This window comes from Antechinus flavipes, chromosome 3 (genome assembly GCF_016432865.1).
Source record: "Antechinus flavipes isolate AdamAnt ecotype Samford, QLD, Australia chromosome 3, AdamAnt_v2, whole genome shotgun sequence".
Lineage (NCBI taxonomy): Eukaryota > Metazoa > Chordata > Mammalia > Dasyuromorphia > Dasyuridae > Antechinus > Antechinus flavipes.
In genome coordinates, this window is record NC_067400.1 from 339521477 (window position 1) to 339536712 (window position 15236).

The window sequence follows — 15236 nt, forward strand, 5'->3', positions numbered from 1 at the left end:
AGTAAAGAATAAAGTTTAAAATTCCCGTCTTCTCCCTGAGGGAATATTGGGGGAAACAGTGAGGAACAATCCCTGGGAAGATTCATGACCCAGGTACAGAAAAGTGTCTTAGGTAGCCAGATGGATTTGGTGAGGGAGGAGGCAGAAGGATAAGGATTTACCATGCAGTATTTATCATCTTATTGACCACCTAGCTGTCATTGTTGTCCCAGAAGTGGGTCATCTCTGTCTTTCAGCTCATTTTTTGACAACCTGCAAGTAGGTTTTATGGTTAATTCTTGCTCCCTGTCTCTCTGCCCCTTTTGAATTCTTATTCTGATTACTACTCTGAATAAATCCCAATAGATGATTGTCCTCTAACATTATGAAAAAAGTAGATGGATAGACATATTTCTATTATAGCTCTTTCTATATATTCCTCCTTGTACTAGGTACTGAGGGAGATCAAGAAAAGGACATGACATTGTCCCTATCTTCAGGGAAAACACAATCTGATTGAGGAGGCAGGATCAGTACACAAGAATTTCAAAAGATTTTTATCAGTATAGACATCTCCAAAGCATATTACAACTTCTCCATGCCTTAGAAGATGTTATTAATGAGTTTCTATGGCAAAATAATTCTTTACCTGGTGGCTAAGTCTCTGAGCATGAGCCTTTTTCTACTTAGCCAAGCCAAGTGCTTGGAAACAGGATCCATCAATGGACATGTATCTGAAACCTTTCCAGCTTGCTAGGACCTACTAGGGATTAGCTGGGATGGTCTTTGAGAACTCAGGGTCACTTGAATGGAGTGTACCAGTCCTGATTAGGAGAGCACAGTGTATTTTTTTTTTTAAGAGTGCTTTGCATGAGATTTTGTGGAATTAAATTTGACTAAATAGAACATATTAAAAAATAAGATTTTTTTCCATTTAGTTTTTACTTTTCTATTTGCTATTTACTTTCTTCTATCTAGTTAAAGGAATTCCCCAACAACTAGCACACCTAAAAGGCATGGGGAAATGGTGAATTTAAAGGATCTTAGCTCTTGAAATCTCCCTTCTGCCTTATATTTCTGTTTTTGAAAGAATGTCCAAAACATCACAGTTGGGCAGGAAGTGACCACTGGCAAGGCCCAGTGCCTCTTTGTTCTCCTAAGGCACTATATTTATGTTCCAGGAAGGAACTGACTGCAGAGGCCAGAGAGCTGAAAGGGGAACTTTACTGCCTGCCCTGCCATGACAAGATGGGGATTCCCATTTGTGGAGCTTGCCGGAGGCCCATTGAAGGCCGTGTGGTCAATGCCCTTGGAAAGCAATGGCACGTGGAGGTGAGTCCCAGTCATTTAAGGTCTAAAATGCAGGAGAACTATATGTCACTTACTGATCCAGCTATGGAAAAAGCAGGTAATAATGGTGCATAGATCTTCCTCATATACATTTACACATGTGGGTAGTAATGACATCTTTAGCTGAAACTTCTCCTCTTTCTCTTAAAATGTGTCCCTCCTCCTAACTTCCCAATTTTTGTACCATCATCCTTTAAGCTTAAAACTTCAAAGATACCTTTGATTCTTTTTTCTTCTCCTCCAACAAATTTAGTCAGTTTGCAAATTCTCTCTAGATCTTATTGTCCGTCATGCAAATTCATGCTCTAGTTTATATGTAGCCTTAACTAATATTAACAATCTAAAAATTTCCCCTTCCTCCAGTCCCTCTCTTCTGCAATCTATCTTTCACTCAGTTAACAAAAATAATCTCCATAGTGTATAATTTCGTATAGGAAGAAATGGAGATTCCCATTTATAGCCTTTTACAATCAATATCCAATTTAAAGTGAATCTTATAAAGATGCCGTAATATTCCAGAGTAACTTTATTCCACACCTCTTCATGTATTCTTGTTTTAGCCAGATTGGACACATGAACATTCTTCAATCTTATTCTTTCCTCTTCTGCCTCTCAATTGTTGAAATTCTTTTTCATCAAGGCCCAGTTGAGGCGCCCAGAAGTTTTTTTTAATTCTCCAATTAAGTGACTTCTTATATTTCTAAAAAACATTTTATTTTTATTCCTTTTTTGCTCTTATCACATTCTATCTTTTTTCATATTTGTATATGCAGCACTTGGGGACAGGATGGATCCTCCAAGACACAGCCACCCTGATTCAAGCTACTCTATAGCTCAATTATTATAGTTTATGGGCCTCCATGGATTAACTTTTAATATCAACCAGAGATATATTTGGCTTAAAACAAAGATATTTAATGGAATATATGGATATGTGATAGGGGAACTCACATTTCCAAAGCTGCATTGATTAATTTGGGCTGGTTTTGCTGACTGATTCTGGATTCTGCTATACACTGCTGGACTATAGTTTTTGATGCTTCCACTTTCTGGCTTGCCTGAAATCCCTGGGTAAGATATTGCTCTTTTAGCTTGCATTTTAAGAAAATGTTAAGTGCCCTTACTCAAGACCTCTCTAGTTTTGCTTCCTCCAAGTATTAGTTTTGAGCCTGTTCCATCTCTAGATTAGGAAATGATCAATCCCAGCAGCTCTTCCCAATAAAGAGCAGTCAATCTACTTAGCAGATCCCTTATGATTTGGGGCATTGGCACCTTGGACAGGGCGCAGCTAGGTGGCACAGTATATAGAATACTGGATCTGGAGTCAGGAAGACTCATCTTCCTGAGTTCAAACGTGACCTCACTTACTAGCTTCATGATCCTAAGCAAGTTTAACCCTCTTTGCCTTAGTTTCCTCATCTGTAAAATGAGCTGGAGGAGGAATGTCAAACCACTCTAGGATCTTTGCCAAGAAGATCCCAAATGGACTGAACAGCATCTTGGTCAGAGATATCATCAACTTATGGTGACTTTCCAGTGCATCTCTCAGATTTTCATCTCCTCTGGCTAGGCTGGTAACTAGGCAATGATTATTTGTGTAAATGCTCGGGATTCACAATATCTCATCTTGTAAAGAGTAAGTCTTTCCTCTTCAATGGGGAAGAAAAGATTTGGAAACTAGGAAGAAGGAAGTGTGTGAAACCATTGTTTCAGATATCAACTCAGCCAAATTCATGGCCTTTTCAAGTGCAAAGGAAGACACTTCCAGTTTTACAAGATTTTTTTTTTTTTTTGTCTCACACTTTTACATCCAGTCTGTTACTCTTAGTTTCTTAGTTTCTTAGTGCCAGGCATTGTACTAACATGGGTAATGGACAGAAAAATATCCCCCTCCTCCCAAAAAAAATCCCAAAAGCACAACATTAAAACCAACAACTCAGTTCCTGCTTTCAGGGAACCCACAGTTTAAGTAGCCATTTCACTCAGAGCTCAAAAAGGGAAATAGCTTACATCTCCTAGTCTCCACTACCTGCCCCTTCTTTCCTCTTTGGTACTCCAAGTCTGAAAGGTGCTTTGCTCCACCTCCTCTATCAGTGGGTATTTATCTTCCCCCTTTGACTATAACTTAAGGACCTGGGGTTGTCATTTTTCTTCCTTATATTTCTTTGGGTCTTACTTAATAAATATTAACTGAATTAAAAGTACTCTCTTGCTCATCTACATATGGATTATTTGCAGTTTTGAACAGAAATAAGTTTCTGCTTGCTTCCCTGAAGCTCCCAGGAGGCACTGGAAACTTGGCTAAGGAAGGAAATCTCTTGATTCCTTCTCCTTCTGTCTAATTTCCTAATGCATTCTTAAGCCAAATGCAGAACAATTCCCAGATTCTTTGGACCACAGTTGCCCCTGCTTCATCACAGGTAATAGAGAATTATCTTGGCGTATTTACATGTACACACATTCACATTCTAGCTTGTTCTAATATCTTAAATGGATCAACTACAAATAAATTCATTGATCTGCTTAGCTGCTTATTCAGCTGAAACTATTTGTTCATTTGAACTAAGTGGACCCAGAAGGAATCTGTGAATCGATTTGTCTGTTGTTTAATAACAGAAGGCATAGCTTTCAGCCTTGTGACCTACTCCCTCTCTCTAATTCTCCCAGCTTCGCCTATGAAGGTTATTAGATTCAGTCTATTGATCATGACAGCACCTGTTGGGACCACCCATATGACGCCATTTTCTTCAAAAGATAACCAAAAGCCAGGAATCCTAGAATCCTTGGATTGAGGGATCTTCCTGAGACTTTCTTCTCCGCTGTTTTTCAGTAGACGACTTCTAGGCAGTAGTGTTAATCATTTGATAAATGATTCTGTGGGATTCAGTGGGTTGGGGAGTAAACCTAGGATGGGCTGCTCCTGCCCATGCTTCCCCAGCTGCAAGCTGGTCCAAGAGTACGTGTTACAATTAAAGCTTTTTTAGAGTGAGAGAAGAATCCTTTATTCTCTCATGAGAAGTGGTGTGCACGCCGAATACAGAAGCATTTACAATTCAAGTTACAATTGGTTGGAGTTACAATTCAAGTTACAATTATTCAGATTTACAATTCCAGTTAGTTACAATTGGTCAGATTTACAATTCAAGTCACAATTGGTCAGATTTACCATCCCAGTTAGTTACAATTGGTTGGAGTTACAATTCAAGTTACAATTGGTCGGATTTGCAATCTTCTTTATTTGCCCCTTTCATATGTCGGAAGGCTTGTGTCCTGTCATTGACCCTAGCTGGTTTGGGCCAGTAGGCTTGGACCTCTTTGTCAGGAACTTTGTTGTTATTGTAAGGGATACTTCACCCCTCTTTTCATTCTGTTTTGAAAATATTTGGCAATAACTTTGCATACTTCTCACAGTGGGAAAGCATGCCTTCATTTAAACACTAGTCTAGGAAAGTTTGGAATCAAAAGCTTTTTGTGTGAGAACCCTGGATGACCTCAATAAATGCCTTAAACTCTCTGAGCTTCAAACTCTTCACTTGCAAAACTGGGATGATACTAGTACTCACTGTACTGGGTTGCAGGAAAGAAATTTGTAATTTTGCAATAACATACATATATGAATATATGTTATTATTATATTATCTCTATTATACCTTCCATCTTAAAAATTTTGCAAAGATTCAGCAAAGACAATAAACAAGCCTTTCTAGATTATAGAGCTTTGATTTTACAAGTGAGGTATGCTATACTACACTGTAACAGAATTGAAAACAGACATGCAGTGAACCAAAAAGCAGACCAGAATTCATCCACCTCAAAATTTTTTGCTTCCTTCAGAGTGGCCATTTTAAAGCTATTCACACATTCCATAGAGAATGCCATTTTTCAGGACATTTTGGGAACTTTTCTTAGTATCACCGATTTAGGACTGAAAGAAACTTTAGGGAACAGGTAAATTTTCTAATTTTTCTGCTCAAGGGTGAAAGGTACATAGTAGACATAGATTTCCAACTATGATTCCAAGTTCAGTGTTCTTTGCAATGGACCGTGCTTTTTAAAAATACCTTTCAGAGCCAGGCATCCCCCCTCCCCACGGCCCCTTTCCCCAAAAGAGTTGTAGGAATAGTTGCAATCACTCCTAAGAACTTTTTCTAAAAAAGGGTGTATCTTTCCTTCCTAGATACAAGACAACTTTCAGACTCACAAATGGCATATCATTTAGAAGAAGTTCTGGATTCTGAGCCATAGTTAAGTGACATCCCAGCCAGCTCTGCCTATTATTAGCTCTGGGACCATGAGAAAGCCCTTTAACCTTTTATCCTCTTTGGGTATCAGTCTCCCACCTGTAAAGTGAAGTTCTTGGATAAGAAAGTCTCAGAGGCCCCCTAGGCACTCTAGATTTATGACTCCATGACATGGTCATATCTTGCAAATTATGGGTAAGGATTTAGCATTTACAGGAATAAGTGAGTGCCTTAGATCTCAGGACACTGAAATGATTTTCTTTCTTTCTCATCAGCATTTTGTCTGTGCCAAATGTGAGAAACCATTCCTGGGTCATCGTCACTATGAGAAGAAGGGCCTGGCATACTGTGAGACACACTACAACCAGGTAAGCTTGACCTGCCTTGGGAAGACTGTGTCAACAGGGTGTTTTGGACAGTGATCTGTTAGGTCAAATCAGTTAAATTAGCCTGGACCAAGAGGATCCAGGGACAGTCTGAGTGATTAAAATCCATTCTATCACTGAATAAAGATTGAAATAACACTTGTTCTGTGCCCCTCTCTTTGAGGGACTTATCAGGAAAAGCCTTGGTCCCAGCCTTTAAGGAATTTACAAAGTGTCTAAGTGGGGGAAACAAGACTAAAAAACCAATGAAAACATTAATAAAACAAGATGAGAGCTAATATAACAAAAGTACTTTTTATGGCTGGTTTTTTTTAATAGCTGGGGCTTGGGAGAGGAGCCTAACAGGCTGAAGTGATGAGGACATAGATTAGTATGATCTTTGTCCCAAGGCTGAAACTCTGGATTTCCACAGATTGGAATCAGTCTTGATGATTTCTCACACAAATCTCTTTTTGTCCAACAGTCCTACTCTAATATTCTCCTGAGAATAACAGAATTTGGCTTATGTCTAGTTTCTACTAGGAAGACATCTTATTAAGCTCAAATCTGGCCTCAGACAGTAGCTGTATAATCCTGGGCAAGTTATTTAACTCTGCCTCAGCTTCTCCTTCATTTGTAAAATGAGCTGGAGAAGGAAATGGCGCTCTAGTATCTTAACCCCCAATGGAGTCACAAAGAGTCTGACATGACTGAAAAATGACTGAATGACGACAATAGGTTTATGAGTAAGGAACACTATATAGAGCCTCACCTTTTGCATCATTACTATTATCTTTAAAAAGAGAATTGGGAGTCTCTAGCTTCAGCTGGCCTTTAACTTGTGGGTGACCTGAGCTGAATTAAGCATGCTAGAGACAGGAGAGTCAGGAATCAAATCGAAATTTAATTTCAAAGTGAGGAAAACGAGTTTGTAAACCATAGTCATCTTCCCCTCTTTCCCCCTGCTCCCCAATTAGGAGGGCTTAACTTGGTGGAGCAGGGCAGGGTTTATAATCCTGAAAACCAAAAAAGGTGGAACTCAACACAATCATTCTTAGATCGTGAGTAAACATTTCCCCTGGTTGTTATTTCTGGAAGAATATAGGAGTTCTTTGGTCTTTCAGGAACACTCCCCAAGTTGATTGACTCAAGTTTTAGATGTTGAACCTCATGATTATGCAGCAGGATACAGAACCAGAGTTAATATGGCAAGAACAGACAGAGTTCCTTCTTCGCTGAGTAAATCTGCATGTATGTGGCTAATGAAGTTGGGATCCCATTGGAGAGAGATATATTTCATCCTTCTCCCTTGCTGAGGTCTCATTTCATAAGTCTTGACCACTTGCCCCTCTCCAGGATTTAACTATTTAAAGCCCCCATTTGTTTGCTCAATCAATCACATTTCCTTTTTAAATCAATCAAAAAGATATATAGCATCTGGTTTGGTTCATTTAAAAGTTATACCTGCATATGTGTTAGGAAGTATCACTTTCTGCTGCAGTGTATTGGCTGCTTCTGGCTCTCAGACCTCTGGGAAATAGGAAGAACACCTGGTGTTGGTACATTTTCCCAGAGGCTGAGATCATCCAGGGGGTAAGCACAAAGGATTGTTCTTATGTCAAGCTCAGGGCTGGGCCTGAGCCTCAGCTCTGGGAAAAGAGGGTGTCTCCTAATATCTCGACCTTAAATATGTAAAGTATCAAATGGCACTGCAGAAAGTGAACTGATGTTAGTTTAACAAATAGGGATAACCCTACTAATTATCTTCCTATATGTAACCAGACTAGTGGGTTCTGAGAACACATTAAAATCAATACCAAATTAGAAGAAGAACTAAAAATGAGGAGATAGGCCTTAAACTCAGGCAACTCAACCTGACCTGTTTAAACAAACATAAGGAGGGCTGAGATTCTGTGTCTTTCTCTTCTTTTAGCCAAGTCCTTCTTTTTAAAGGAAGTTTAAACAAGGAGAAAATAAAAAAGACTATTGTAAAAGTCTCCTCCTTTCTAGTCTGTCACCTCTCCAATATGTTCTCCATATAGCTTGCAAAAATACCCCTAAAGTCCTTGTGGGTTTATTTGCTCACTTAAGGAACTTCAAAAGCTTCAATAATAATGATGATGATAGGGTATTTTATGGACAACTCATATAAATCAAGCACCCACACTGAGATCAGAAGTGACAAAAGGCCAGGTCTCTCTGAAGAACTTAGGTCTCATTGTGAGACAGGGGAGACAGTGGCACAGGACTCCCAGCATGGCACGCCTCAGAAGGCGCTGTGCCATGAGCAAAGCAGAACCCGGGGATGTGCAGATTTGGAGGCTTCTCCATCCCAAATATTCGTATAGACTCTTTTTTTTGCTGAGCAATTGGGGTTAAGTGACTTGCCCAGGATCACACAGCTAGGAAGTATTAAGTGTCTGAGACCAAATTTGAACTCAGGTCCTCCTGACTTCAGGGTTGGTGTTTTATCTACTGCCCCATTCCTACACTCTTTGTGCCCAACTTGTGGTAAAGCCTTCACAGCCGTATTGTTCTGACCAGCCTGATCGGACACACTGTACGCTGACCCCATGTTGTGCTAACATTTTGTTCCTCTTTGGGTACAAACAACAATGATGACAGCAGTGAATAGAGTGCCTGATCCAAAATCAGCAAGATCTGAGTTCAAATCCTGCCTTAAATGGTTGCTCACTGTGTAACCCTACTAGATATTATTTTTGCTGTTGTTATCATTACTAACAATAATCATTATTATCCTCATGCTTGTTGTCTTTGAGAGAAAATGTAAACTTCTTGTTTGACATTTAAAGCTCTTCATAATGTGGCCCCAGCTTCTCCCCCTTATGTCCTCTGTAGCCCAGCCATATTTGCCTACATTGAATCTCCTGCCTCAGTGCCTTTCATAAGACCATAACAGGGGTCCTCAAACTTTTTAAATAGGGGGCCAGTTCACTGTCCCTCAGACTGTTGGAGGGCTGGACTATAGTAAAAACAAAAACTTTGTTTTGTGGGCCTTTAAATAAAGAAACTTCATAGCCCTGGGTGAGGGGGATAATAATCCTCAGCTGCTGCATCTGGCCCACAGGCCATAATTTGAGGACCCCTGCCATAGAGTAAAGCTGAAGGGTATTAAAAGCCACTAAGTCAGGCTCCCTCATTTTATGGATGAGAGAACTGAGGCCCAGAGAAGGGCAAGGCTGAGCAGGGATTCAATATCAGAGGCCGAAGTTTGTACCAGCTCCCTCATTGGGTTCCATGCTTTCCTCTGTTCCCAGGGCTTTCTCCATAATCTCGTGCCTTGATTACCTAAACAACCCCATTTCCTCATTTCCAGCCCTTTCTCTCCATCCTGCAGATCTGTGTCTGATAACTCTTCCCAAAACTTGCTTCATTAAGATTCCCGTTTATCTGCCGTCTCCAGGAGCCTGAGGCTTTCTGGGTCCACAACTAACCCCCCTTCCCACTTCATTATCACCCCTTCAAGGGTTCCTCCTCTTTATCTTGTGAGATCAGACAGTTCAGGTGAACAGGATAATGGCGAGGTGGTCCTTTGTCCGGGGCAGTTTCAGGGGGACCTTCTGAAGACACTCTCCTGCTTCCTTCAATATCTACCATATATTAGATGACACATTTTGGATATCTGATGGTGGGACTTTGAGGCAAGATAATGAGGGAAGGAGGAGAGATGAGGACAGGATAGGATGTTTTATATATATATATATATATATTTTTTTTTTTTAAATAACTTTTTATTGACAGAACCCATGCCAGGGTAATTTTTTACAGCATTATCCCTTGCACTCACTTCTGTTCCGATTTTTCTCCTCCGTCCCTCCACCCCCATCCCCAGATGGCAAGCAGTCCTTTACATGTTGAATAGGTTACAGTATATCCTAGATACAATATATGTGTGCAGAACTGAACAGTTTTCTTGTTGCACAGGGAGAATTGGATTCAGAAGGTATAAATAACCCGGGAAGAAAAACAAAAATGCAAATAGTTTACATTCATTTTCCAGTGTTCTTTCTTTGGGTGTAGCTGCTTCTGTCCATCTTTGATCAATTGAAACTGAATTAGCTCTCTTTATCGAAGAGAACCACTTCCATCAGAATACATCCTCAAACAGTATCATTGTTGAGGTATATAATGATTCTGGTTCTGCTCATTTCACTTAGCATCAGTTCATGTAAGTCTCGCCAGTCCTCTCTGTATTCATCCTGCTGGTCATTCCTTACAGAACAATAATATTCCATAACATTCATATACCACAATTTACCCAGCCATTCTCCAATTGATGGGCATCCATTCATTTTCCAGTTTCTGGCCACTACAAACTGGGCTGCCACAAACATTTTGGCACATACAGGTCCCTTTCCCTTCTTTAGTATCTCTTTGGGGTATAACCCCAGTAGAAACACTGCTGGATCAAAGGGTATGCACAGTTTGATAACTTTTTGAGCATAGTTCCAAATTGCTCCAGGATAGGATGCTAGAGTTAAAAGCTCCCCAAGAGTTCTTCTCATCCAGTCTCATTTTATGGATGAAGAAACTGAGACTCAGTGAGGGTAACTAATTTGCTTCAGGTCACACCGCCATTCAGGGGCAGAGCTAGAATGAGATAAGTTTTGCCATTTCCAGGGTATCCTAAATTCAGAGTTTAGTGCTGTCAGTCAACCTATTGGGTGCTTGCTATGTCTCAAGCACAGTGCTAAGCATTCAGGCTACAAAGTGCACAATTCTAACTGGAGATACTGCATCTGACAGTCACCAAAGGAGAAAGTTTTGAGCTTGGAGCTTTGGACCACCCTTCACTCAATATCTTCAGGCTTGATGTAGTATTTGGAACACAGTAGGCACTTAATAAATGCTTGTCGTCTGACTGGCCTGCCTTTCTTAGGCTAAGAACCAGTCTTACTGAATCTCGGGTCCCAGAGTCAGGAGGAGGCCCATGTGCCCAGTGCTCAGAAAATGAAGAATAAACAGAAGGACGAATGTCTTCCAAAAGTCTGTCAAATGGGGATATGATGGACTCTAAGGCCTGGTGTGTGTGTGACCAGAAAGGAACATGAGAGAGAGTATTCAGAGGATTAAAATGGGAGGGTGAGGAGGTTTCTACAGGGCTTCTGTGAAGTCTATTTCATGCTCCTTGCAGCTGGTGGTTTGGGATAAGATGAATGCCTTCATGTGCCCCAAATAACTCCCCATTGTGTCTGCTCTGCCCCTCAGCTCTTCGGGGACGTCTGCTACAACTGCAGCCACGTGATCGAGGGAGATGGTAAGGCTGTTCTGTCCTCCCCAGGTGTCCCTCCCCTCGGGCTGCCCTACTCGGCACATCTGGCCTGCCTGGAGCCAGAACGGGGGATCTGGGCCCTTGTATGGCCTTGACATAATTTCTCTCTGTCTGTGCTCCTTCTGCAGTGGTGTCGGCTCTCAATAAAGCTTGGTGTGTCAACTGCTTCTCCTGCTCCACCTGCAACATTAAACTCACCCTGAAGTAAGTCCCCCAGAGATAGGGTGAGGGAATGGGCCTGTGGTTTCATCAGCATAGGGAACTCCCAGATAAAGAAATATCTTCTACTAATGACAATTAGCCCTTTTTCTTCAGTTTAAAATCTTAGAGAGTTCCCTAGAGCAGAGGTGTCCAGCTCCTAGTGACTCCTGAATGAGACCTGAACCAGATTTAAATGTAATTGGGAAATATCTTGCAGAATAAATAAAATTACAGTATAGCGTAGATAAGATTAATTTGTGGTGTTCTGAGTCTGACACCTCTGCCTTAGAGAACTAAGAAGTTAAGTGACTTACCCAGCATCACACAGCCAATACATGTACCAGGGGTGGGACTTCACCTCAGGCATGGATAATTATGCTACCCAATGACCCCTACTTCTAGCTCCTACCTAACTTTCTCCTGTCTCTTAAGTTTTCCATAAACCCCTTGGATGGCCTTATTCCCAAAAGACCCTGCAAGCTTGGGAGAATGCCTTTGAGGGACCCCATTCAAATAAGTATCAACCAGGGACCAAGGCTTCATAGTTTACTTTCTGCTGACTTCAGCAGGAGCTGCTGGATGAATGCTGGAAAACAATAATAAAATAACAAGAGCTAGCATTTATAGAGTGATTTAAGATTTGCAAAAAATTTACATATATATGTATATATTTACTAATGACAGTGATTCTGGTAGGTAGATGCTCTGATTATCCCCATTTTACAGAGGAAGACACTGAGGCAGAGAGAAATTAAATGACTGATATTAGGGTAAAATAGCTAGTAAGCAACAGAGGCAGGATCAAACCTAGTCTTAGTGCTTAGTGCAGTGTTCTATCTGTTTCACCATTCTGACCTAAGTTCTGATCAAAGAAGTGCTGCCTTATAGAATAGCAAGATGGGGTGGGAAGAGGTGGGAGATGGCAGGTGTCACTCTAAGCAAGAGCAGAGGACATTAGAGAACCCTTAAAGATGAAATACTACATAAATTGACTGTAAGTATATGAATTCAGAGGGAAAGTTTTCCTGAATTAAAATGTATCATGGCACTGATCTTGTCCCTAATGGTCAAAACTTTCCTCTTCCCAAAGGAACAAATTTGTGGAGTTTGACATGAAACCTGTCTGCAAGAAATGCTATGAAAAATTTCCTCTCGAGTTGAAGAAGAGGCTTAAAAAGCTGTCTGAATTGGCTTCCCGGAAAGCTCACCCCAAGTCTGTGGACTCAAATTCTTTCTGAAAAGCCCCTGCTGGGACTGGATGCTCACCATTGCCATGCTGACCTCTTCTTCCCTGGGTGATCCTCATCTCTGCTCCTCCTTTCATCTTCCTTTTCTTCTTCTCTTTCTCCTTCTCTTGCTTTCTCCTCCTTTCTCCCTTTCCCTTCTCCTTTGTTCTCCTTCCCCTTTTCCTGACATCTCTTACACACACTGATTGGGGCCCTGAAGTCCTAAGAGCACTCATAGTGGCAAGGTCCTACTGAAAGTTGAGAAAATCGAGGAAGAGAGGATCTAGGAGGTGAGGAGACCCACCCCGTTCCTATGGCCCTCCACAAGCTGGCATTTCTCAACTCTAGCTTCTGAACCCTCTAAGAGTTCTCCAGCAATATCCAATTTGAGATTAAGTCACCCAGTAAATGGGAATACAACAAATTCCTCCCTGCTGTTTGGAAGTGAGTGCACCAGACATAACTGAAGCCCTCATTTAGGGACCCAACTGAGAATCCTTTGGAAGTAATGGCTCATTTTTCCTTTATTCTTGAGAGATCTTGCAGCTCAGTGGCAATGGCCTTTCCTTTTCCTTCCTATAAGTTCTTTCTCAGTGATTCATATTTTGTTACCATCTGCCTGAGAAATTCCCTTCTTTTCTTACTGCAGAGATTCTTGACCTGGAATCCACAGATCTCCAGTGGATCTATGGATAGATTTGAGGAGGTCAGTGGACTTGAATGGGAAATATATATATCCTCTCTTCCCAGATAAATGATTTCTTTTGTAATTATATATATTTTATGCATTTGAAAGCATAATTCTGCAAAGGGATCCCTAGAACCCCAGGCACCAGACTCCCAAAAGGGTCTATGACATCAAAAATGTTAAGATTCATTGCTTTAGGTCCACATCAGACTTTGTTCAGATGCCTTAAAGCGATGATGAGGTGGCACTCTCACTCCCAGATTCTTGGCCACCTTGTAGATGGTGTGGCTCAGTCCCATTCAATTTAATTAAACAAATATTCATAGAGCACTCTCAGTCCTATGCTGGAAGCCATGGAGGGGCCAAGAGAAACCACTGCTTCCCATTTATAGAGTGCTCTCTTACACAGCGCTTTTCTTGCAACAATCCTGTGAGAAGATATATTCCTTTTCCTTAAAGAAACCATGGTCCAGTTGAGGAGATGAGACTCAAACCTCTAAAACATTTAGGAAACTGTACCTCCTAACAAAAGATAATGAAATAAAGGCTTATGGGCTGTAAATCACAAAGTGCTCTGGGAAGACAGCAGAGACAGACAAATAGACAGACAGATAGACTAGCATGGATGGGGGTACTGAGAAAGGAGGAAGCAGGAACTGTCCCGGCCTGGAAAGATGGACAAGCTTGGATAGATGAAGAAGCATAGAGTGGATGTGGAAAATGAAAGTACAGAAGTGACCACAGCCTTCAAGTACTCTGTGTTGAAAAGCAATATCATGCAAAGTCTGTATGCCTACTTTCACAGGCTGGAAAAGTCAGTCTAGGCTCAAAGGATGGCTTCCTTCTATAATATCTTGCTTAAGAGGGGAAGTTATACTCAAGTTATTGCTAGCAAGCCATCCTGCCTATTGCCTTTCTTCAGGGACCGAGAAGCGGGTTAGATATTTTATCCTCCCCTAGAATTTCAGTGCCTTTAGCCAGCCCTGCAATGTGGTGTGGAGCTGGTGAGTTTGGCAGGAGCAGGGTAAGGATGGAGGAAGAGCAAGAGAAAAGAAGGAAACATTTGAAGGATTGACAGAAACCTGTAGTCTGTCTTTTTCCAAATACTTATTGAGCACCTTTTTGTCTCTGTCTCCAAAGTCTACTTTGCCGAAAAAGTGAAATAAATGAACTAACCATGGGTAAATTCATCTGATCCCAAATAGGAATCTGTTGTAGTTGGGAGAGGGGCCCATCCCTTTCCTATCATTCAGCACCAGAACATCAAGGAGTCTCATTACAGAAAGATAGATGTAAGAGGGATCTTAGAGCAATCAAATCCCTTTATTTTGACAGATGAGATAAATGAGGCAGAGAGAGAGAAAGGCACTTGTCTAAAGTTACAAAGCTAAGATGAGACAAATTTAGGCTTCTTCCTCTGCTGCCTCACTATAATGAAATCCACTATCTAGCCCCTCTACTTTTCATGTTTTGGAATTCCTATTAATAATTATTTGTATTTGGACATCACGTAAAATATAAAGCATTCTTATGCACTGACTTGCAAAGCCTGGACTAGCAATTCCTATACATCTATGGATAGATTTGAGGAGGTCAGTGGACTTGAATGGGAAATATATATATCCTCTCTTCCCAGATAAATGATTTCTTTTGTAATTATATATATTTTATGCATTTGAAAGCATAATTCTGCAAAGGGATCCCTAGAACCCCAGGCACCAGACTCCCAAAAGGGTCTATGACATCAAAAATGTTAAGATTCATTGCTTTAGGTCCACATCAGACTTTGTTCAGATGCCTTAAAGCGATGATGAGGTGGCACTCTCACTCCCAGATTCTTGGCCACCTTGTAGATGGTGTGGCTCAGTCCCATTCAATTTAATTAAACAAATA

At 40.9% G+C, this 15236-nt stretch overlaps 1 protein-coding gene across 4 annotated transcripts in view; it reads left to right on the forward strand.

Moving 5' to 3' along the window:
- The window catches only part of LIMS2 (LIM zinc finger domain containing 2), an 82126-nt gene extending 67593 nt beyond the window's left edge, over nucleotides 1–14533 (forward strand). For all 4 annotated transcript variants that reach the window (XM_051985687.1, XM_051985686.1, XM_051985684.1 and 1 more), the window contains exons 6-10: nucleotides 1161–1311; nucleotides 5846–5938; nucleotides 11165–11213; nucleotides 11357–11432; nucleotides 12520–14533. In XM_051985687.1, coding sequence (XP_051841647.1) covers nucleotides 1161–1311; nucleotides 5846–5938; nucleotides 11165–11213; nucleotides 11357–11432; nucleotides 12520–12667 — 517 coding nt within the window. In that variant the 3' untranslated portion in view covers nucleotides 12668–14533. The remainder of the gene's footprint in view (nucleotides 1–1160; nucleotides 1312–5845; nucleotides 5939–11164; nucleotides 11214–11356; nucleotides 11433–12519) is intronic.
- The last annotated feature ends 703 nt before the right edge of the window (nucleotides 14534–15236 follow it).